The 26,039-nt window shown below is 36.5% G+C and overlaps 1 protein-coding gene across 1 annotated transcript; it reads right to left on the bottom strand.

Moving 5' to 3' along the window:
- Nucleotides 1–4,629: 4,629 nt before the first annotated feature.
- Nucleotides 4,630–24,991, bottom strand: HEPACAM2 (HEPACAM family member 2). Its single transcript, XM_053987028.1, has 9 exons — nucleotides 24,922–24,991; nucleotides 19,192–19,542; nucleotides 17,816–18,100; nucleotides 11,520–11,816; nucleotides 8,539–8,664; nucleotides 8,433–8,457; nucleotides 8,273–8,310; nucleotides 6,885–6,958; nucleotides 4,630–4,746 (listed from the first exon to the last, which is right to left on the bottom strand). Exons 1-9 carry the CDS (start codon nucleotides 24,989–24,991, stop codon nucleotides 4,630–4,632), a joined length of 1,383 nt encoding a protein of 460 aa, XP_053843003.1.
- Between the last annotated feature and the right edge of the window lie 1,048 nt (nucleotides 24,992–26,039).

Genomic DNA, 26,039 nt, shown 5'->3' on the forward strand with positions numbered 1-26,039 from the left:
CTTCATGTCAGATGGCTATTTCTTAGGGAGCAAATCTGGTGGCTACATTATTGTTGAGATCATGTCACTACTACTTGCATATTTGGGCTTCATGTGCTGCCTCTGTGAAATGCCAGATCCTATTTTCCTCACAAGCAATGTTGCAGTTATTTTTTTTTCCCTTTTTTTTTTTTCAGCCTAACAAGATCAGAATGCTGACTGAAAACCATGCTATTTCTTCCTTGTCTTTGAAAGATGGAGATAGGAAGAATGTTTAGTAAATATGGATTAACGTATTTTAAATAAGTGCAAATTATTTTTCATAACACAGAGTGCTTTAAATAATATCATACAGCCTGTCTTAAAGGGTAGGCACACTGTCTGCTTTCTCATTACTTGCAGTAATGATTTTCTGCACAATTAACTGTTCCTAAAGTAACTTTTTTCCCCCTGTAAATTAATTCAGTTCATATTTCCTCTTGTCCCTGACTGTGGCTAACTGACACCAACTAATAGCTGACCCTGTGGAAATAATAGTGAATTTTCCTGCAGGATTCAGAAGCCAGCTAACAGAAGCTTCTGGAAGAGTATTCTTCTATTTGCAAAGGGACTTGTAGCACACTGTTTAAACAGAGTAAGATTGGTTTCATTTGCACTGGAGAATTATTTTAATGTACAAATAGCCTGAACTTCCTGCAGCTTTTGGAAATAGCTTGAATATTACTTACTCTCCTAGTCAATGAGAAAGAGGCTCTTCAGTAGCAAATAGAAAACCAATTCAAATGCAAAGGAAACAATTTAATGAGAACACATCATTCTGAATAATATACATATATACATTTTTGTAACTGCTTGACAAATCCGTTTCTACACTTGAAAATTATGTCACATTAAATGAATTAAAAGAATGACTTTATTCTAAACCCCAAATGTATTTTGCAATCTGACAATACTGCATTTATTACTTTTCATGCCAGTATGGAGGTCTTCTCTTGTGAAAGTCAACCCAAATAAAAAATCCTTCTCTTTGCTATTTTTTGCTATTTTTTAAATAAAACAAGCATGGATAGCATCTTGGGCCTGGTTCCTTCTTGTGCTTCTGCTGATTGTTTTTTAAAAAAGGTGTAGGTTTTATAGTGCATTTTTAAAGCTTTGTCTCTTGTATTCACTGATAAGGAAAAAAAAAAGAATTAAAAATAACCCTATTTTCCAAGGAATTATTACTTAAAAAAGAAAAAAGAATTAAAAAATGGGCAATTCAGAGCACCCCAAGAAAAGGGATTTTCAGTCTGAAGAAAAATCGCTATTTCAAGACAAGGTGGAATAAGCCTTTGCTACTCTTGAGGTTGTTGGAATTTCCTTCAATATATTATAAAGAAGAAGTAACTTTGGTATTTTCAGGTGCTTTGATTTCCTCTTTCGGTATCTTCATATACATCTAGGAGAGAACATATGCATAGATATATCTAACACTTGTCCACAATGCTGTTTTTCTTTTCCTTAAAAGAACTGTTGCAAATATGTAAGCAAACCAGCAGCTTTAAACACAATTCTTCAGCCTGAATAAGATCTCTGGGGACAGATTTGAAACACACTCATTTTTGAATGAATTTTTAGTATGCATAGTATGTCTAGTTTTTAAAAGGCAGCACAGGTCTGAGCCATAATAATGTAATGGCTAATATATGGCATCCTGCATTGCTGCTCTTTCTGTACAGATATTTCAAACTGCTCATATTGTACAACAATAATGTACCTGCTGAAGGGTGGTGGTAACCATGGACTGAGCCGGTGCAGTCCACAGTACAACCCTGTGCTGAAATGCCTGGCAAGGCTTTGTATCCTTACTGCTCTTTAACAGCTGGCAGAGCAGAAATCTGTGAAATGGTTAATGATTGAGATGAGAGAAACAGTATGGATCAGAAGATGATGTAAAATTATCTTCCTTTGGAGTGAAAATGAAACCTAAGATACAAACAGTTTTTAGTGGAACAGTTATGAACTGTCAGTGCTTATCTGTAAAAGCTGGCTAAACCTCTTGCTCATTAGCTTTGGCAGACATCTTTGGATTTCTTCCATATGTGGAAGAACCTGTTCAGTTTGTCAAAGAATTTATATTTGGTTTAAAAAATGTCCAAGGGTGGGAAAAGAATCAAACCAAAATGGCTTTAAAGAATCTGTTTAATGATATACTGGAGTATGTGACAATCCTGTAACTCCCTGTGACTGTGGATCCCAGAGATGGAGCAGGACAGTTCCTACAAAATCTGATTTTCTGTTTTCCCTTTGATTCTTTGGAGGTGCAGAAGAGGCGAGTCTGCAAAAGACTGTTATGAAAAGCAACTAATGGAAGCATGTGTATGTAAAAGTGCAAAGCCAGCTATCATCTCACCTTATATTTTGACTACAATTAAGTTATGAGTCTGTCAGTCCAAACCCAAGAGATTTAAATAATTTAATTATTTTCCAGTAGTATTTCTACCTTTTAAGAGCTAGGGCACATCTAAACTTTTGTAATTATTTAGATTGTCAAAGGCATATGTGCATGTGTGGATGACAGGATAAAAAGGCTGAGAAAAGCATGATGAAAAGTGGGAAAAGCTATTCCCATGTGTTAGGCATTGGCTAGTGTGCAAATTTGCTGGTATTGTCACTGGGATTTCTAAGAGTAAGAGAGAGAACACCAGATAATTCTGGTGAAGCTACATTCAAAGACAGGATTTGAAATATTCTCAAACTGTAAATCTGAGAATTAAACATTGTTTTTGACTGATTTTGCTTTACATTTTTATTTTAATAAATTTATAAAATCACAGCAGTTCCATTTAGAAGCACTGGAAATAAGAATAAAGTGATCACTTCACTAACAAATCTGTTTGGCCGCTGTAATATCTGTTCAAGGAGAGATTCCTGCCATAAACAGAGTGCAGGCAAGTTTTGTATCATTTTTCCTGTGAATATTGCTGATTATTGTACAGATGACTGCATACTGAGTCTGTGGGATTCAACCATAAGTAATCATTACTTTGCACTACAGGAGTTTGCAATTACCTTCCCAGCTTCACTCTCTGTTCTGTGGTGTTTTGTTTCTCCCTTATACTGAAATGGAAGCATCCTGCTGTAAGCAGCAGTATTGACTTAGTCATCTTTATTTATTTATCACTCAGAGTGCTCCTTCTCAGCAGGTCAGGAATTGGAAAATTCATGAATGTGGTCTTTCTCATCTGAGGAGGTTGCCCAGTATCGTGCTTAGCAGATTTTGTGCTATTAGTTAAAACTTTTTCCTGTTTCCTTTTCAAAATATGAAATACGAAAAGAGCAGCAAAATTGGTTTATGCAAATGAATCCTTTACAACTACAGAATATGTTTTGCAAAGTTTAAGTTGAAATCTGAACTGTCACAAAGTTCAAGTTACCTTTTTGTTGCATTTATTCCTTTTTTTCAGAGGGGTCATGTATCAGTGAGAAACTTGAGAAGGAAGACATGTAAGAGGAAGAGTAAGAAAATATACTTTATGAATGGTATTTTTTATATCTGGCTTTAAAAATCTTAGGGTTCAAAGTGAAAAATTCTGAGCAGAGAAAAAACATAATCAGTGTTGCTTTCTCACTGACCAGCTTGTTTTGACAAGCATGGCTGCCTGTTTACATGCAAAACTTGGACACACAGTTGAAGACATAAACGAAAATATAACGACATTTTTTGTAGGGTAAGTACTGCATGCTAATGCAGTCACATAAACATTGTGATTACTCAGCCAACTGATTAGCATATTGTTAAGAGTTTTTTCCTTATTGTTAAGAGTTAAGTGTATTTTCCTTTTCAACTATAAAAGAAACAGAACACATTAAAAAAACATAGAAAATGAGATATAATAGGCTTGTTACCAAATAAAGTCTAGTATGTTGTTCTTAATTTGTAAGAAAGACTATATTCACAATAGATTTATGGCAGGTATACTACAATTACAAAAACTTTAGTGTATTCACCCTTCTTATGCTAGGAAGTGATATACACTAGGTGATTTGAACAAAACCAGGTCTACAAGACATAAACACAATGTGCTGTGGCCTTCCTGGTATTTAACTCAGCAAAAGTGTTTCTGTGGAGTTCCCAGCCAGGGTACCACACAACAAGGGAGACACTTTTGCTATAGAGACACAGCTTACTTAAGTAGAAGTCTGTTAGTATTTCAGTAACTATTTTAACAACCACTGATTATTATTCAACTGACCAGTATCAACATTGCAAAAACCCCCACTCTAACTCTACTTGGCACATGGCTGAGAGGTCTGGAGGCCATGCTACCAATTAAACTGCTTTGATTGAATATTTAACCTATTCAGTAAGAAGTGCTGATGTTTCAGTGCACTATTAAATTAAGTGGGAATTTCAATTTGAAGCTGTGTTTGAAGATCTCACCTTTTGTTTTTTACACTTTAACAAAACTGGTGTAATGAAACAACAGACTAGAGCCTTGAGGAAAAGTGGGGGGTTGGCTAGGAAATGGTGGAGGAATTAAGGTAGTTTATATCTTTCCTTCCATAATCCTCTCAGTGGAATCAAAAAACAGCTACCAAAATGTAAATTGTTCTGGATGCAAAAGTATTTGTCTTTGAGTTACCATGTGAGTGAGCACAGTCTGTAACTTACTCTTGGTGGTCTTGTTCTGGCTGCTCAGGAATGTGCTGAATAACTTCATAAACCGTACTTAGCATATCCTGGCCTGCGACAAAGTCAGGGCCAGGAACAGATTGACTTGAAACCTAAAACCAACAAAGCATATTCCTACTGTAAGTACAAATATGAAAAGATTCAACAGAAATTAAACTGTTAATGTAACTTGTAGTTTTTTAAACTTTTTACGAAGTTTTGATTGTGGATTGAACAGGTAATCTCTTCTAGTTTGCATTTCATTTTGAGTAAGTTCTTGTTACATTAATAGTAAGACAAGTATTAGTTTTAAATTCATTTAGCCCCTTAAAAGATTTAGGATGCAGCTTTTGCATTTAATACAGCAAATACTTTATATTAAGGTACCACAAGACAAGAAAGAAACATTTACTAAAGGGAAAAGCAGGAGAACAGACGGTAAAAAAGCAGTAAATATTCTGGGCTTGGGTTCAGCATAAAATTCCCATCAGCCTGTCAAAGAGAGAGAAATGCATGGAATTTCCATGAATCAAGTAATATTAATGGTTCAGCATGTTAAGTATATTAATTTCCTCTCATGTCATGACAACAGATTTACCTAGACTCTACATCCATAAGGAATTACCACTCTTTCTGCATATACCTAACCTCCAGTTCTTCATTATCTCCACCTTCTTATTTTCCCCTTTCTCTGCTGACTAAAATGAATCAGTGGATCTAATGCTGACTTTACCTGCAGTGTTATACATTTGAATAGCTGAACATAAATGAGTGGAGTTTCTCCTGTTTCTTAAAATTTTACTGGAAATTATAGTACATTTCATTGCTTGTACATCCGTCCTGTTGTTCTTGTCACTGCTCTCTCCCTTCTGACCTGCTAAGGCCCTGATCCTGCAAAAATGTGATACTGTGATATTATCAGCTTAAGGGATATAGAAGGTTTGGTTTGGAAGTCCCTAAAGATTATCCAATTCCAACCCCTCTGCCATAGTCAGGGACATCTTTCACTAGACCAGATTGCTCACAGTCCAATCTGACTCTGAACACTTCCAGGGATGGGGCATCTGCAACTGAGGCAACTTTCAGTTGCCTCACCATCCTTACAAGTAAAGATTTTGTTTAATCTAAATATACCCTCTTTAGTATAATATCGCAGTATGCTTAAGGCTGTAATGATCTAGGGCCTGATCTCTAAACTTAATAAGCCTCTTACTGGCACAAACTGTTAAAGAAGCAGTTCAGTTGCTCTGTTTTTAAAAAGTCTTTTATCTCTGCTGCTGTAAAAGCCTGTCCTCTCCACTAACATTTGCAGTAGCACTTTAGCCCTATAAATGCATATTTCAAACATCTAACTCCATCAGAGAAGATAAATTAATCTGTGACTGTTTTTTGACATCATGTATTATGAGTACTAATCATAAAAAACAAATTAGGTGTGACAATGTGACACTGTGACTATGCTTTAAGAGCTCTCCCTTACCTGACCAGATTGATGCTCTCCAAAGTTACAAGATTACATTGCTGGCAATTTTCCCTAGCAAAGGCAAAGTCTTTATTCTCTTTCCTCCCAGTTTTACCATTGTCCCTAAATTTTGTGGCCCTGTTTCTGATTTTTTTTTTTGTCCCTTTACACCATATCAGAATGGTCTCAAACTGCTATGCAGTAATGTCAGAAAAGACACAATGCAAGGAAGCAGCAAATGTTGCAGGATTTCTTTTCTGCTGGCAAAATTCCTATGCTTAACTCCTACCCTACAATACATGAAACCAACCAAATAAATTTTGTAAAATACAGCTGAGACTTATCTTATATTTACACTTTAAATAACCCCCTGACACTTTTCGGCACTGCCAGGGCTGAATGTTGCATGAGCAGAAATATTAGGGTCAAGGGAGAAAATGGCATCACAACAGTAACTTGCCTGTCTGACACAGGTGGTTCAGTGCTATTTAGCTACCCAACATTACTAATATTCTTTTAATATTCTTTCAATATAGGGTAGTTGAATGGAGATTGCTGTCTTTAGAGCTTAATTATTCCTTACTCCACTATGTTAATTACGAAGCACTGAACTAATAACACAGGAAAGAAAGAGCAAGTACTGGGTGACCAATAGCCATGAATACAGTGTCATACAGACATCAGTAAAAAGCAACAGAAGCAAACCTACAGAAGGATTCTGGTACAGATATGTAGTATACCTAGAAAAATAGAAGAGAAACTGTCTGTTTATGATGTAAGATCACGTACCCTAGAGCCACTGGTAAGATCTGGAAAAGTGATGAACTCATATATCCCAAAATCATCCAAAGCACTTTCATGTCCTAAAGTTAGAACAAAGATTTTAAAAAAGAGATGTTAATATGAACCTGGAAAATAATGACTGACAAGATATTTTGCCCTAATTTTTAAAACACCCGAATACTACTTATGTGATCTGCTTTGTACCACTTCCCTGCTGAGCTCCTACACTGGTGTGGAGTGAGGCAGGACAGCTGCAGAGCTGGTGTGCACGTTACTTGGTGATCTCCCACACCTTATACCAAGTGTGGAGCCTCTTGCTAACCTCAGCAACAATTTTGGTAGAGACATTCATACTCTCTATTCTGGAAGGCTAAAATGACCAATTCACTTTCATTTCCCATAGAAAAGAGGCTGAATAAATAAACTCAGCACATCCACAGTGCAGTGAAGCAGTACCACCTGAATGTTTTACAATTCTGAGAATAATAAAAGGGAACATGGTACCTAGAGATGCCACACTATTATTATTATTTGGGACTTCAGATACAGCTTGTGTATTTAGGTGTAGTTAGTCTACCCTCCCACTGTCCAGGAGATGTGAGGCTCTTGGTTGTCTCTTGGGCAATATTCCACATCAAAGGCTGCAGCACTAAAAACAATGATGGATTTCTATTCTTTGCTATGACTTTGATGGACCCTCTGTGCTCAAGTGAATGTCCTACTTTCCTAAGCTTTATATACTTCTCTCTACTTGTGCATGTAGCAGTTTATGGTCTGCTCTGATGCTTTGGTAGAAAGGAATGGGAATAAAAGTGATCTCCTTCCAAAGGATGGCTGGTCTCTAGCATCTCCTGCCTAGGATCAGGTGGGAAGTATTGTGAAGGGAAAAGAGGCAGTGGAAAAAAAAAACCACTGTGAGTCCTGATAACACAGAGAAAGGTAGTACAGAATATGATAGAAGGTTATATAGGTATATTGCAATTAACTCATGTCATTAAGTCATTAACTCATTATTTTGATAACAACTGATGCCATGAACATTTTCAGTTGCAATCCTCCCATGGTCTATCACCTCTTATTGCTATCCCACAATAACACTGATTTAAGTCATATTGGTGACAACAGTGGAATACAGGTATTCCAATCCCATGGGATTAATAGGTAGAATTCAAGACAAAAGTACATACTGCTATGAGCTGCAGGCATGAGCTAAATCCATGCTGACTTCTCATTTAGGTCTTATCTTAATTAAGCTATCATAGAGGTGTGCAACCCAACATAAAAGCACTCTTTTCTTCCTTTCCTTTTACTTTTTTTCTGTATTTTGTGATGCTATTTTTCTTTTTCAGAAATGGACTTTGACATTATGCTCACACTTATTTCATTAGCATTACCTGAAAATGCCTGTGCCTTCCTGTAATCAGCCTCTGCCCTAGAAAACATAAACATGGTTCTCAGTTTGCTGTCATAAGCCAAGGAAAGAAAATGAATATGATAAAATGCAATTCTCTGGATGGAAAGTACTTTTAGAAGTAAGATGAATTGTTTTTCTACCTGCTCTGTAGCTTCTGTTGTATCACTGAAAAGAAGAAAAAAAAAATTATTCTTTTTGCTCCAATGGTCCAAAAGAAGAGCCAGACTTTGCTTAGCTTTTACATACCTTTATGTGGCTGATATCTTTTCCATAGGAATAAAAAGGCCATAGCTAGGATCAAAAATAATGAAATTCCTGTTATTACTGCAAGAGAAGACAAAGATTTTCCTTTCTGGGCCAGCTTTTCCAACCCTGTGACAAAGAAGATGAGTACTGGATTTAGTTCCTTGTTCTTTACAATGTGCTACAACGACACTGAAAAATGTATATTTAAAAATTATTCTAAAACTAGTAAACCTGCATAGAGATATAAAACAGGTGCAAAATTTGGGTCTTGTGAATGGGTAATATTTATTTTCCCCCACAGATTTCCTGAACTGAAAAAGCAATGACATGCATATCAGAAAAGATTTCCAGGCAGATTAGTGTCTAGAGCTAAATGGAAGTCAGTAAATGTAAGTCACAAATTACAGCATCAAAAAAAAGAAAATGCATATTATAACTTGAGGTATAGAGACACTGAACTACCAAAAAAAGAGGGTGAGAGAGCAACTTGTGCTAGATTGGAGGGAAATCCTCCTAGTAGTTTTGAGCTATAAAGTAGGAGAAGACAAAAGATCCATTAGACTTTTTGTAAAGATTTTTAGATCATTGACAGTCTGGTTATTTATCAAACCACATCTGAAACCAATAAATTATCACAGAATCACAGAGTCAGTTAGGCTGGAAAAGACCTCTAAGACCATTAAGTCTAACCTATGATCAAAGATCAACATGGCATTAAGTTCTATGTCCAGTCTTTCCTTAAACACCTCCATGGATGGGGACTCCACCATGTGGTTTGTATTCATTTCTAAATATATTCAAAATATTTCTTTCATTTGCTCAAGTCTTTTGCTGGGCTATGAATTAGCAGGACTTTTCCAGCAGCATTTTCTGATACAACACATACACAAATTGCATATAATTACATACCTAGAAGCACATGGAAAACATTTGTAATGAATTTACAAAGACAAGAATGTGAAGGTTAGGAAATACCAGACGTATTTACTTGTGCACTCTTAATTTCCTCCTTTTGCTCTGAATTGTGCAGAATTCATGTAATTAAAGGACAAGTCACAATCCATACAGGTAAATAAATGTTGCATATTTACTAATGTCAGATTTGTTAGAACAATTAAAATGTATATTATTTAGCTGGATGTGTTTCCAGTAGTCAATGAACTCCTGTGCAGAGGGCTCCTTACATCTACTTACGCCTCTCTGTAATTCACTGGCATTGTGCTGGCTACATGTGCAGTGGTTTTCATGAAGATTAAATATCAGGATTTCTAGACAGATGTGTCCTAGAGATATGGGAAACTAAACCACTGCAATTTCACCAATTTTTTTAGTAGTCCTTCAGTGTACTGCTTTCTTTAGGAAGAAAAAGCCCGCCCAAATGCTGGAGAATCAGATGAGTCCTTAAAATTGTTCCTTAAAGTGAGTAATTTCAAATGTAGACTCAACAAATCACATCTCCATAGATATATCAGTGCAGAAAACAAAGACATGCTCTTTGCATGCATTTAACACACTCAAGCTAACCTTGAAAACTGAGCAATGACTGGTGTACATGAGATACCTCATCTTATTTTAGAATCTTGGCTGAAAATGGGTAACAACTTAATGCAACTATTGATATAATTGTAAATTATTAAAATAATTGTTTTGTAGATAATTTTTAGGATTAATTAGGCAGCTGTCTGTAGCACCATATAGGTGAGTTTCTGTCCCACGGGGAAGTTGTGTAAGGTCTTCCGAAACATCAGAATTCCTGCTGATACTGCAAATGGAGTTTCTGGTATTTTGAATGCCATAGTCCAGGCTCTGTATCTGGGATTATGAGGGTAAGGAAAAGGAATATGGACAATTCTCATAGTCTTTGGTTAGTATGTTTATTCACTTGCAATGAGAATTTAGCCTGAGCAGCATTGCTGAGAATGAATTGTGTGTGAATTCGTACCTCTTAGAATCAGTCAGTGCTGCTCTGCAAGGTGTAGCCTTGACATTTCTATTTAGTGATATTTGAATAAACACTCATGAAAAAGAAAATGGCTCCTGAGAGGGAAAAATATATTTTTCTATTTTTAAATACACAGGATAAAATATTTTAATAAGATGTAAGTAAAATATTTGTAATTAGGAAATCTATTATTTTAAGTGCAACCAACCATGAAGCTGTGGAGTCTTCTTTCTGGCCTTTGAAAGGAAATCTCAGCTGAATATCATATCTTACATGAACTTCCTGGAGAAATGTCATGTTTATTTCTATAAATATGTAGTTCTGGTTGCATTTTCTTTCACTACTAACCACAATATTTAGTTTTTCAGTGCAGCATTCTTACTATGAAATTGAAACCCATCTTCCTCCCAGCATACTGAAAGCCCTGGATTCATGATGAATCAGTGAGTAGCCTGAATCATGGACATATCTTGTTTACCAGACAAACAAATTTGTCAGCTCTTTGCTCAGCCCACGTGAAATTGCTTTGTTAAATTTTCTAACAGGCAATCTAGTCCTGCTTGTTCAACATTAATAGCATATGTCCCTTATCTGGAAATACTTGTATCCATCTGTATTGAGAAGAGACATCAGACTTCCTTGATATCTTGTTCTTTGCTCTATGCTTCTGGAGATTTTCTCAAAAACTGCTTTGTTGCTATTGAACACAATCATACAGGAGCTGAGGTTATACTGTATGAGCAATGAAGGTATGTGTTCTTCAGAACCCAGCAATCAATCCAGAGATTCATAACTATGACAAGGAAATAATTTACATGAACATTGTAATAAAATCTCACAAAACTTCAGTGTCTTAGTGGATTGTGTTCCAAGCTGTGTCATACAGCAAGTAAAACCTTTATCCCACAAAATGTCCAAAAGCCCCTTTACTATATTCTTAGCAAGGCCTAAATTTCAATACATATTCTAAGAAAGACTTCCTTTTTTGGGGGCATCCACTCAGATGTTACACTTTACAGCAATAAAGTTACATTCTTACCTACAGATGTAATGACAACAGTGAAGCGAGTTTCATCTCGTTTTCCAGTCACGTTGTTGAAAGCACAGCACATGTAATCCATTGTCTTCTGGGCCACTTTATCAGATACAACTTCCAGATGGGGTCCATATTTGATTACTTGAGTGGTATTGTCATCCCTTTGAATCCATGAATAAGTATTTGGTGGATTTGAATCTGCTGAGCAGTCAAACAGTACAACTTCCCCCACGTCAACTGTAAACACGGCCCCTATATTCAGACCTTTGTCTGATTTGACTCTTAGTCCATAAGGTCCATCTGCATTGGGAAAAAAAAGAGAAATACAGTGAGAAAATGAAAATCAAAGTATATAATTAAAAACTAATCAGACATGCATCTCTAAAGTTAGAATATTTAAGTTAGACTAGCCTTTAGAATGGCTGGCATTCAGTCACTCCAATGAAAAGGCTTTCAGTTCAGTAACTGGGTCTGTGCTAGGCTTAGCTCAGGCTACACCACTTAATAGTGGTCTAATTGCTGTTTAAGGAAAACAGATGGGTCTATGTATTTCTCAGCATGATAAAAAGAATGAAAACTGAAATCAGTTGGATTTCTATGAAGTAAAGGAGCATGTCTTCTTTAGGAGCATATTTGATGCCAAACTTACTGGCATAAGTAATTTCCCTACAAATTTAAAAGTAAACAAATTGGCCTTGTAATGTTACCTTCAGTGCAGTAATTTACAGTATAAAAATTATTTAGGGAACTAAATTACAGGTATAATATTGAGTGGGGTGTGTCTTAGATGAATGCAGAAATTTTTTTCCATAAATGACTGCTAGAATAAACTTTAACTTTCCCCCTATTTTAGTAGGTTTGTACTACTAAATAATACCTTAAATAATTAAATAATTTAAAATACTTAAATAATTACTACTATAATTAGGCCTTTTTCAAGAGCAAGTTCTTGTGCTGAAAGTTGTTTTTCTGAATATAATTAGAAGAAGCATATGTTGTTCTATAGTCTTGAGTTCATTACTCAAAAAATTGAGCAGATGAGTATTTTTAGTGCAACCTGAATAGGAAAATGAGAAGGGAAACAATATACTTAAATATAAAAATATTTGTCATGCTGTTTTGACTAGAACATTTCAGATCATTGGAGCTTTTATATCTTTACAGGTTAAAATTATTTTTGCAGTTATTGAAGTATACAAATTTATGTAGAGAATATAATTATTGAAGTGTGTCTTATTAAATAACTTTTTCTAGTTTAAAAAAACAAAACTAAAAACCCCTAATAATTTTAATGTTATTAATTCCCTGAGGACTTGCATGAATAATCAAAAATGCACAGACGTAATATGACAGAGCAAAAGAAGAAAATATGCAGAGTATCCTTTTGGTAGGATCCCTGAAGATCAGTAAAGCTGCCTCATACAGAATGGTGTAGCACAAAACAGGCACAGTACTGTGCCCATTGCAGACAGTGGAATCTAGTAAAATATCCACCTTCCTGTGGTTGTCTGGAAGAATTAAGATAATGTAGCTGGGTTTGAATGGGAAAATCCCTGCTACGTGAAGCTGCACACTTATATATTTCAGACTTTATTTCCCACCATGAAAATCAGGACCATGTTAGAACATTTTCTAATACTTCTCTAATACTTCTTATTTACTGTTTGCCTTTTTTTATGAGACTCATTTATTCTTCAAGAACACCTAAGCCACTAGCACACAGCACAGATCAGGCCATTTTGTGTGGGCCTCTGTGTTTTTTTCTGTTTGTTCAGGCTTAGACAAGAGACTATAGACCACCACATATGACCTCAGTTTAATCTACTTTTAACTAAACATCTGTATTTCACAACATAAACTTGTCAATCTTTTAATTTTCTCTACTCATTTCCTAGTGGTAAGCTTTTTGCAGTCTCATTTTCAGGAATGGCCAACATCATGCATAATATTTTCTTGGGAAATGCAAGACAAATCACTCCAGCATGAATTAGTGCTGCTTCCACCTACATTGCAGTGGCTACTCTGAAGAATCATGGCTTTTCTTTAAGTTCTAGATGCTGGGCTGCTTCCTCACAGGCTCTGCAGTTCCGGAGTCACTTGCTTTATTGTCTCCAAGAGCCAGCTGACCCTGTAATGACCATTTCTGTGAAGTACAGACCTATACCCCACTGTTTTGGCTTGGCTGGCCTCACTCGGGCTGCATGTTTCTGTGGGAGGGAAGCTTTTCACAGGGGCTCACCTCTTATAGGTGTTTACTTCCCCCTTTTTTCAGATCTGAAAGACGAAGGGATGTACTGGCCTTTGACATTTTTCATAAATGAGTTAAAGCCCCTCACAAAATATGTATAGGCAGGAACATACTTTTTTTACTTTTCAGAGCAATTTAGTGGTTCTTCCAATCCAATTCTCCCTTCTTAGGAAAATTAGCTTTTACTTTCATGGATAATATGACTTTGCTATGTGTTAACAGAGATTATTGGTAAGAATAGTTGACTGGTTTCCATGCTCTCCTCACTGTGGTTGGTGGTTGCCACAGTCTGCAACAGAATCGGAAATGAGTTCTGCTTTTCTATCAGTATCATAACTGTGCAGCATAAAGAGATAACACCGAGAACTATATTTTAATGGAAACTGCAAGTTGAAAGAAATCATTATATAAACACTGACACACACTGGCTGGGGAAGTAAGTTGTTAAAAAACAGAGGGGTTATCTTAAGAAATAGCCAAATCCTGACAAAATCTGAAAAGTGGTATTTTTTGCTGAAGCCAACACAAAGATTGGGTAACCCTTCTGCTTTGCCTGGAGCAATGTTTTGCCTCTCCTAGGCATCCCGTACATCAAGGTCCCTAAACAATGAGTAACTGACAGTTATACACAGCTTCAAGGATGATTCTGAAAAGTAGGAAATTAGCCATTCTCTCACTACTAGTAAGCATATTCTAGCTTTTGGAAGACTTGAGGAAGAAAATCCCACTTAGTCTGCTGAGTTCAACTCCATCAACACAGTACAACAGTGTCTGCTGCAGCCTACAAGACAGCAGCTTCTTCCAGTCTTGAAATAATTTGTTTCTGAGTCACATGACTGCAATAGCCATGTTCCAGGATGCATTATCATCGTAACTAATGGAGAAGCAGGATAATATTAATAAGACATTAATTAAAAACCACTTTTCATACTCAGCAACAACCCACAATGATAGCCTTCATGGATCCCTCAGCTCTATTTTCCCTTTCAAGTATTGTTCTCTACAGAAAACTGCCTCTTGTCTCAGTAAAACCAGTTAACTAAATGACGTGTAAAATAATAAATCAATCTTTCTGAGTAACAATTTACTGCTCCATGGGAATATTTCCAATTGCTCCCATCACTACGAGACTGTTACAGTTTCCAAGCAGATGGCAGGTATTTACCGTGAGTGACCTTTTCTTTATCATCTCCAGCAACTCCCCCACAGCAATGACATATGGCAGAGAGAGATCTCAGGGCCTGTTCTGGATTGTTATTGACAACTGGGAGCTGGGAGACAAAGTGCTTCTGCAGGCAGAGGTTGAACCAAATTAGGTGACTTCATATAGCTCAGGAAGTAAGACCCCAACTCCCATCACTGACTTGGATGTAAAGAATACCACAGGTATTTGAAGTCTTTCAGCATTGCATTGTTTGCTCTTAATACCTTTTTTCAGATTTTATATTATGGACAAAGCAAGTCCTCAGTTCTGATCAAGGACATTCAGAAAATGCATATACAATAATATTTACATGCATGGAGAAAAAGTGAATCTCAAGGTTTTTGATAAAGATCACAACCATTTAAACAGCAAAAGATTCAAGAAATGTGGACACTTAACTAACTTTAAGATTTTAAAACTCTAGTAAAAAGTAGGTCAAATCCAGCTTTCTAGCTTAGAACTTAGAAAGATTTTTCAAATTTGCTGAAAAATGTGTGTAATTGATGAGGAAGAAGGGGGGAAGCAGTAACAGAGCTGGGACTGAAGGGCACACATTGTCAGAGCAGATGTTCCAGACACCTGTGAGTTCCATCAGTGCTTTGGAGACAATCAGATGTATAACAGGTCAGAAATTCAAATCTCATATGGGCTGTGCAACAGAGCTGTCTGAAAGGTAGCAAGGGTGGCAGATGTTTTTCTAGCCTGACCTGACTTCATTGTATGGGAAGGGGATCTCAGGCTGGATACAGTGTCCTAAGTTCTATATACTCTTTGAAGACAGACCTCTGTAAGGCCAATTCACAGCTCATTAAAGTGAGAAATGCAGTAGAGGAGCTGCGTTCATACACCTTCAGCTTTCGTTCTTAGCACTTTAAGCACGTAAGTGAGCTGAGATTGTGACTTTACAAAAGCAGGCATATAAAAATGTGCTACCTTGAGGAAAGAATGTGATTGATTTTTTTTTTAATTACAGTAATAATAAATTAAAGCTCTATCAGTGCTAATATTTCCTTATTTATCATGATTCCTCTGTCTAATGAGATGGAAGCTCAATTAATATTTGCCCTGTTTAGGACTCTTTGCAGCTGCTTCTTCATCTTCAAGTCTGCACTGCTGTCAATTTTATAAGCTACACATAAGCTTGTATCAGTTAATATCTAACAATGTCCTTGTTAATCTTTGCTAATTTAGGCAGTCTTTTTCTCTTCTCCTGATGCAGTCTAGAGACACCTCCTCCCCCCATACTTCAGATGCAAGTCATCCCCATATCCAATTAATTCTTCCAAGTTATAACAAAAAAACCCCAAAAACTAGCAGAATAGACAATCAGAGATGAAAGGAGATGAAAGGCGGAGGAGGAAAATATAAGAGGTAGAGATGTAAGAGATGTAGGTCCTGAATATGTTGGCGGTGCAATGGTAACAACTTGAGCAGGGGCTGCCTACCAGCTGCCAGCTGCCAGAGCCTGGAGAAAGCAGGAATGAGTACCAGCCCTTGGCTGGACAGGAATTCAGTTCCAGTCCTTGCAGTGTCCCTTCCAGACTGGGCCACTGGGTAAACTGGCTGAATAGGACTGGTGGCAAAGTAGGTCCTGGCCTTTCAAATTTCAGTTCTCCTTTGAGAAGGATACTTCAACCCCCGAGGACATGAGGATTAGAGCATGTCAGGTGACATATGTGTAGCATGTGCTACTTGAAAACTGAGGAGGCTCTGGGAATTCCTGACATGGACCAAAATGAGAAGGTGCTAAGATTTATTGTATAATTGTTGAATGGTGATTAAATCAATCTTTTGTTTCCTCTAACTCAATTAGTTTCTCAGGTGCCTTCATTTCCAGTCAAAATACCTGGCTACCTTATGGTTTTTTCTTCTGTCAAAAATGGACTTGATGCAACTCTTCTTACTCCCTCACATTTCCCATTTGATATGGAATGCAATAATTTCTTTCAGTTCTAATTTTGCTAAGCCTGACTGAGGTCTCCGCTTCTCTTCTCCATTCCTGTCTGTCTTTCTTTCCAGTTCAAGATCAGCTTTCTGGGATCTGCAGGGACTACATGAATGATTGCACATGTGGTGTTATCTTTTGTGTGCCATTAGCATTCCCCTTGTTTCCTTGTTGGAAATACCTTTCTCACTCCTCCAGAATTAAATACGTCTTTCTCATGCCTGAATCACACTGCCAGTTCATAGATATCTTGTGATAGCTCAATCACCTAGGCTCACTGCCTTGATTATTTTCTAATCAATCTCAATCTTATCAGCAGAAATTCATGTTTTTTATTCTCTGAAAGGGCATGCCCATTTATTTCATTGCTAGCAAATCTCATCCCAGTTCCATTACTCTGTCAAAGTCATTCAGTTCTCCTATTTAATGTCATGAATGAACTTCATTGAGATACTCCCTATCTTTTTTCTGGCGCCATTAATGGAAGTATGGAAAAAGATAGGACTTGAAATATCTTGAGGAAACCCATTAATACCAGTCCTTCAGCCTGGTACTTCCTGTGCTTAGCTTTTTGATACTATTTGGTATCTTCATTTATAACAACATTTTCATGTATAACGATCTCATTATTTTTTCCCCTTTGAGTCACATCTCAAGACATCTGTGGAAATTTTGAAGTTTCTATTTGAATTCTGCAGTTGAGACTGATCTTCACAACTACACAACACTGAATAATTTTATTATCCTGTCTAAAGTTAGAGCTATTGCAAACAAGCTCATTTTGAATGCAAGCTCACATACAATGTTGACTCCACTGTTTTCTGCCTGTTTTCATATTTGGAGGCACTCCTTCCAGCAAAATCATTCATACAAAGATAATAATGAATATTTCATATACTCACAATATATGGTTGGTGCAATTATCTCACTTTCCATTGCACTGACAGGGTTAGATACCAGACAGCTGTAATTCCCAATGTCTTCTTTCACTACAGGTACAATTAGAAGTGTGGCATTGTTTGATGAAAAGGTATAATTAGGGCCAGCATGAAGACGCTTCCCATTTTTCATCCACTGGTAAGCTACCCTTGTACCTCTATCCACAGTACATTTTAGGGTAATATTCCCTACATACTCCACTACTCCTGAAGATGGTTCAGTATGTACATCTGGCTTTGTGACTGGAACTGTAAAATAAAGAGATATGAAGAGTTGTTAAAGTGACAAGCCATTATATTACAGTCTCCATGGTCAAGATGATTCAAATAGCAATCATCATTCTCCCTGGAAATTACTAATATTTCAAATTTTATCTCTTAAATGTAGCCAAAGGTTAAAAAAAGAAGGTCATATTCTCAGCTGGTGACTGTAAGAATTGTTATGGGATATAAATAAAACCAGGCTGTTTATATTACTGGTAATAGGATAAAGGCTGCAGTTATATGTACCATGGCCTCTTGCCTCATGTACAAATCACTGAGTCCACAGAAAGGAAAAGAGCACAAAGCATGACACTGCACACCATGTGTGACCTCTCAGCATGACTGCCCACAGCTTTGCCCACACTGGGCATCACTAAAATCTGGGCAATCTGTCATGAGGATGTCTGCAGATTGGGATGGGTTTAGGAGTTAAATGGCAGCTACAACTTTGCCACCTCAAGATGTCGTTCATCTCATTCCTTCCAACCCTAAGCCCTTCAGTTACAGGGTTCCCTCTGTATAATTCGTAAATTATAGAAGCCCCTTGTCATCCTTTTAGATAATTTTTTTCCCATTTCAATTTTTTTTCCAGTCCCCAGTAGAAAGAACAGAGTCTAAAGAGGGAAATTCAGTAAACTTCTGAATTCAGATCTGGGCTTCTTTTACAGACTACAGTCACCAGCAAAAGTCAATGGCTCCTCTTTGTTTCAGGAGGTAAAGTTGTTCAGGGCAAAAGACTATTTGAAATTCAATGCATCCTCATGATAGCACAGCAGAAACTTATGAAATCTTATTTTTTAAAAGTCTGTCTAATATAATCTTAAATGTTTCTATACCTCTTCAGTTTTTTACTTATGATATAGAAGCATCAATTAATATATTAATTCTGTTTAAAGATGACATATTTTAGTATTCCCTCCAGCAGCAGTAGAAAAAAACATAACTTAATTGTTTGCATTTATTCATGTATGGTTGCATTTTATGAGAAACCATTGTAACTGGATACTAAGAACCAGGACTTCGAAACTATTGTAATTTTATTTTCAAAATGAAGATACTGTCCTTTACTAACTTACCATCAACAGCTACTTGAATCTTTTGACTTGCTGCTATGGTCCCATTTCCACGGACATTGACTTTTACGATGTAATTGCCCTCATCACTGAGATGCAATGGATCAATCCTCAAAGATGCATTTGGTGGTATAAGGGTAAACTTGTGCTGGTATTCCAAGTCTGGAACAACTCTTTGATTTACAGAGCCAAGCAAGTATTTTGGATTACTTTGAGACCTCTCAAAAAGCCAAATTATCTGGATTTCAGAAGCTGTAGCATTGAAATTGTAGTCAACAGAAAGATGAAGTGGTTGCCCCTCAATACCGTGAATGGTATGAGATGGTACTGTCAGTTTTAAGGCAGAACAAATCCCTGCATAAAAATGGAAGAACAAACAAATAAACAAACCGAAAACACAAATGAAAACCCCAGGAAACTCAAATGAGAAATTCTTACAGTGAAAAAACTTTCAAGGCTAAAACTCACTCTTTTTTAGTATGACTCAGATTTTAAGTATGAAAGGGCAAGAGCTCACTGACCTTGATGAAGCTGCATCTAACTACAGAGCTCTAGCCTTGTATTATACAAAAAGCTAAAGGATCTTTTAGTATTGAAAGTTTGATCAAAATATGTATTTATAGTGTACATTTACCTTAATGTATAAAATATCTTCCCTTTAAAATATTTTGTATTTCTAGGTCTTACACTGCCTAACAGTCTTGGATTGTAAACTCAGTTTTTAGGATTTTTTCTGGGTTGGACTTCTTAGGTACTCTGCCAGTTATACTGAGAAACTGACTGAAAATCTGACAAGCAGCACTTTCATGAATTCTGACAAAAACTATATATAATTATTATTGCTGACTGTTCTGTACCTGTAAGATTAAATTCAAGAAACATTACAAAGCTTGCAAAATTCAAGCATTCCAGTCTTAGGAGATTGCCAGAATTAAGCCTTGCTGTCGATATGCACAAAAGTGAAATTTTCAGCCACATGATTGATTCTGTTTTCCAAGAATTCTGTCTCTATTACGGTGCAAAAAGGCCACTCCTTGGTTAATCATTGTCTTTCCCATACCTTTTAAAAATAATTTTTCCTTGTGCTGGCCTAAGACATATTTATAAAACACTATTAAAGCTTTAGTCTAGGAACTAAATGATTGATTTTCACATTAACTTTGCCACGGCACTTATGAGAACAGCAATGAACATTGGCATTAATGAGCTGATCTCACAACACCATTTTAACTGATAGGACGTTAGAGATTAATAATTTAAGCCCAGAGAATATTAACAGCAAAAATACAGACTCATTTTGGATGACCAATTCAAAATATAAAGGGTATGATTTTTCAATATTTATAAGAAAGTTTTAGTATGTTCAAGATGCAACTCCAATTGACTCTAGTTGCAGGTTTGATTGCTCAGATTTGTGTTCAATTCTTCGAAAAAGCACAATGCAAGAGGCAAAAAAACTCTAGGAAAAAAGCAACCTCTTATAAGTAAGAAACGTAAGTGCACCATCTATTCTTTTCCTGCTAATGATCATTTTTGGTTGGACTTGATGATCCTTGAGGTCCCTCAAACCTGAGATTCTGTGATTCTTGACATGCTTACAAATACCTGTAATGAAAAAGTAACTTCCCAGATGATGTACATGGAATGTGTTTCTATCTGGAAAGAGCTGTATGGGTAGGGAAGAGCAGGAGCAATGTATGAAAAATAAGTGACTGTGCTCATTAATATAATGCAGAGTTAACTTTATTTCTTACATTCCCTACTTTCATATAATTATTCTTTATGACAGAAATTGTTAAAGGTTCATTTATGTCTAATTTCCTTGGTTATGTGACAGAAAAAAAAAAATCAATTCAGTATCATAATGTGGTATCTGTACATGTCTTTTGGGTTAGAAGCAGCAAATTTTTGTGCACAGTTGTTTGCCATGAGGTAATGGGAAAGCAAACTTGTTGAGGATGAGGGTGGGGACAGAAAAAGGAGTGGTGGTTACAGATGCAGCAGTAATGCCAGTAATTAATGTCAGAGATACTCTGGAGTGTGAGTGGACTGGCTCCTGGGAAGCCAGCAGTGCTGTACAGAATCTACCCCAAAAAAGTAATTTTGTGGCTGGCTTCCCTTTTCATAAAGCTGAGCAATATTACACTCAGCTAAAGATAGCTTACAGCATTTCTGAGGGCATGGCAGGGAAGGCAAAGGAAAACGCTGTAGAATACTAACGGGGAAATATACAAAAAGACAGTGAAATCCTTTGACAGAAAGTCTGGCAAGCCCCCACTAATGGGGCTAAGGAGGAAGCAGGCAGAGGGCTTCAGGCTGCATGGACTTTCATTTGCAGAGGACTGGCTGGGGTTCAGCTGAGATAGGAGGAGAACAGGGTAAAAAAAAAAAGAGGAACAGTGTAGAAAAAATGTGGAATGGCTTAAGTGGAGGATACATAGGACAGAGATATTTACATGCTTAACTTCCTAGATGAAAAACCTAAAACAGATGATGCACATCAAACTGAAGCCTGCTCCCCTATCCCTTTTTAACAGTATTTGTAGCCTGTTATTCTTGCAATTTTCTAACACTGCACAACTCTTCCAGGCTTGCTAGACTCTGGTTAGCAGGACATTAAGCATTTTGTTGGTTATTCTAACGCTTCTCAGATATTAACATGCTCCCTGACAACATTACAGTACAAATCAGATTTAAACTGCTGTTGTCCACTTGAAAAAGAGAGAGAGTAACTCCGCAGTAGAATCCTTCATGAAATATTTAATGCTAGAGATCTATTTCATATAACCTACCAATTTTATAACCACCCATTTAAATTTTTAGATCAACTGGAATAAAGTCAAACACATCTCTTAAACACAGAGAGATCTGTAATTAAAAGATCTGTCCATATACTTACTGATTCTTTATGTACAAAGGTGTTCAGTTTTTGGGTTTATTTAGCTGCCAATAAGTGATTGTACTGTTGGACAACATGCCAGTAAAAGAAGCAATGCAATCATAAAATATGGAAAACAAATAATATTTCTCACAGATCTGTTTGTGCAAAAACTTAGCATAACCTAACCTTGTGAGCACCAGGATAACTGGGATGACCAGGATGGAATGTAACAGCATAATAGAGTAATGAAAAGAGAATCAGGGCTGGAAAATGTACTTTCTTAGCAACTAAAAACTGTTGGAATAGAAACTGCAAATTAACTTTGTTCCACTTGATTTACAGGGAAAATTGGCTCTGTGTAATGTCTTGGAAAGACATTTTGATCTGCAATTAAGGAAAATCTTTTAGCTGGAACCAGAGGTGGTGAGGACAGAAACCTCATTTTCCCCTCAGCCCCTTCAGGAGTGCCTTTGGATAACTCCAGTTCTTGTTGGTCTCTCTGGCTTTGCTTGGGGTATTTTGTGGAGTGCCAACATCCCACAGGAGCTTCCCCATGGCTGGTAGGGCAAGGGAGAAGGCAGGCTGAGACTGGGGCAAGTTATTAGATAATGGTGCTCTGTCACAGGCAAAAGTTTTATGGGAGGAGTGATGGAAATATTCTGGTCTTAGCAGGGATCATGTCTTCTGCAGTCTGGAATATTCTTTATTGAGAGGGTTATCCTCTTCATCAAAAGTGTTGTCAGGCATTAGAATGGGACACCCAGGGAAGTGGTAGAGTCATCCTCCTTGGGGATACTTCAAAGATGTGTAGACGCGGCACTCAGAAACATGCTTTATTGAAGGAATTGGCAGTGTTAGGTTTATGGCTGGACTTGATACTCTTTAGAGTATTCCCCAACCTAAAGTGTTCTATGATTCACTTGTACTAGACTAATTTTGATTTTTAATTTAAACTGGAGACTATTATGCCTAATCCTTGAATTGAAGTTATTAGCAAAATCAAGCCAATGTGTCAAACTAAATTCATATTTTTCAGGCCCAAATACCATAAAATTCAAGCCTATCCCTACCGCTTTACAAATATAATACACTTTTTTCCCAAGATGATGAAATTCCAAGATCTAACTTTTGTATAATGATTCTAAGGGTTGTACCACAACGACCTCCATTTGGAGCTCAGTGATCTGTGCTTTGCTTCCATTTCACATTACTATCACCAGTATTAGCAAGCACAACAGAATTGTTGTTGACATAAAACAAGGGCTGCAGTTTTAGTTTCAATAAAAAACTATGACATAACTTTTGAGTTTATGGCATAAACTGAAACCTGCTTAGCGAGATTTTAGCATTCTCTGTATTTAACATGCACATCTCCTTGTGAAAGTGAGTTTGGATTCTTACCTGCTTTTCACCAGAGTGTTCATTTAGCCCTTCAGCTCTCCTGAACTTGGTGCAAAATGTAACTAGATCAGTGAAATATTTTTTTCCCCCTTTTTACAAGTATGTTCATTTATGGAACAAAAAACTCCAAACAACCCAGATGTAATGGTCCAGGAAAGCTGCAATTTCTATACCTCCATTTATATAATGGAAAATTTGGGAATGTTCTTCTCTGGATTGGGATTTTTGCCCAAGAAAAAGTTCTACTGAGCTTTGTTACAGGATTTAATTTTATTTGCTGAGGTCAATGCCTTCAGTGGCCTTTGTGTCATGTCTGCAATGCACCTGATTCTCATCACGATATGAAGTATGGGCAGCACATTTCCTGGGTAAGGATGTAAAGTTTCCTGATGAATAAACCTGTACTCAAAGCACTCTGCTTGAATGACAACAACTCTTGTAGGATTTTAATGAAAAATATCCAATAAAGTGGTAAAGTAGATAAAGCACAAAATCACTGTTTTTTATCAACCAAATATTTTTCATTTTTAAAGAAGAGATCCAATAATCATCATATAAAATATCAATCATTATGAAGCCAAAAGTCTTGAAAAAGTATTGAGCCCGAAATCAAGGAAACTAGGTGACTTTATAATAAGCTAGAACTGTGAGGTTCAAAAAGAAGATAAAAAAAAGTTGTTCCTATACATGAAAGATTAGAGGATGCACTTGATTTGTAATATTACATATTTCCTCTGTTGACATTTACAAAAACAATTAAATATAGAAAAAAAGTAATTACAGTAGTTTGTAGAAATAAGCTTATCTATAACATCTGATCACAGGATATTTCTATCAAAGTACAGAGAACATCTATTTTTTATCCATTGCATGGATAACAAATGCACATGTACAAAAACTGCACCCAGACACCAAACAATAGCACTATTAATAGGGAGATATTCTTCAGTTGACTAAAAGCTTAATTTAGTTTCAATACCAATTACATTTAGATATTACATATAAATTAATAATAAAGAAGTGAAAAATAATGTATTGGTGCTGTCTCAATAAATTTTTAAACAAGTGTGTAACAGCTTCTGTATAATTGGTTAAGAATCTGTCCAGCCGTACTGGTTAAAACGAATGCACAATGTATATGTTACTCAATAAAATGTAATAGTATGTATTTAATCAATACCCATGTTTTACATGTGGACTATGAATATTTAATCAATGCCAAGTTTTACATAGAGATTATGTATAGCACTCATTTTTGTTCAGCTGGTAAAACTTTAGCTTCACTCATAAAACAAGGTGCCACTATCTGATGAAAAGCATTTAGGCTACCTTCCTGAAATCAAACATCTGACAATACAACAGAAATATCTTTAAATTTATAAATATAAATCTTATAGAACCAATTCACATTTCCACAATGATAATCAAATATAATTCATACTGTATCTTACCTACAAGCAGAAAATATATTTTGCACTGTAAGTCCCAAAAGAAGTTGGCTAAAGGGCTCCATGAAAGCATCCTGTCCCACACAAATGCCACCTTCTCAGCACTAAGCCAGGGCTTGGACCTGCAGCTGCGGGTTTATTTGCTAGGGAAATCAGCAATGAGTTAACAGGTCCTATCCCGTCCCCTGCCTTATGTGATTTGAATATGTGTATACAAAGAACAAAGGGAGTGGAGCACCTGTTAGATGAGGACCCATCTTCATTGCCTCTGACTTTATCATAACCCTTCCCCAGCAGTCACAGCAAATATGACACAGAATGTAATAAATGGGGCACACAATACAAAGTACATTTAATTAATAGAAGTAAGTAAACGCACCAAGTGAACAAGTTATACAGTTATTAACTTCCTTTAGTTACAGATTCATAAAAAATACTGTGATGCTACATGCTTATTTCAAAATAATAAGCATACTAAAGCTTACTAAAATTAGTATTCAGAATATATTTTCCAAACTTTTCTAATCACAGCCTCTCATTTTCTGTTACAAAACACACCATTAAACAGCTGATAAAGAGCCTTACTAATTTTTTTCTTAGCACTTTCAAGCCTGTACCTTTTCTGTATTTTTTTTTCCTTAACATAACTCAGCAAATAATTAATTCCCTTTCTCTAAACAACATGTGATGTCAAATGCCTATGAGACATCTTTGAAATGAAAATCCTATGGCTAGAGTGGACAGTTTACTACAGTTGTTAACTGCTGATTATTGTTTCTTCTCCATTAACTTACATCAGTTTAAATTAATATTAATGTAGGGTTTGGATTTTGTCCAAAGCTGTCACCCACCATACAAATCAGCAGCAAACTGGACAAACCCTCCCAGAGCTGTGCAGTAACAGTTTGCAACAGCAAATATTAGCAGTGACAGAGATGGTTTATCCATACAAAACCACACAACATTTTTCATTAAACAACACTTAGGCAGACTATTATGGATTAACAAACATTAGGCTAGACTGTATTCCATTTTGTGAACTGGTAGGAAGGAATTGCCTCCCCCTCACTGAGTGCTAGGAGCAAGGTGCAGCAAGGTGCTAAACCCCCATCAGAAAGGAT

The sequence above is a fragment of the Vidua macroura genome, chromosome 1, assembly GCF_024509145.1.
Source record: "Vidua macroura isolate BioBank_ID:100142 chromosome 1, ASM2450914v1, whole genome shotgun sequence".
Classification (NCBI taxonomy): Eukaryota; Metazoa; Chordata; class Aves; order Passeriformes; family Viduidae; genus Vidua; species Vidua macroura.

Excerpts from the sequence above, each read along its gene's own strand:
- HEPACAM2 (XM_053987028.1), bottom strand. The coding sequence starts at position 24,991 with ATGCTTTCATGGAGCCCTTTAGCCAACTTCTTTTGGGACTTACAGTGC. Across the intron at positions 19,543-24,921 it reads AATATATTTTCTGCTTGTAG|GGATTTGTTCTGCCTTAAAA; the intron begins GTAAGATACAGT and ends ATTTTTATGCAG. Across the intron at positions 11,817-17,815 it reads AATTGCACCAACCATATATT|ATGGACCTTATGGACTAAGA; the intron begins GTGAGTATATGA and ends TTCCCAATGCAG.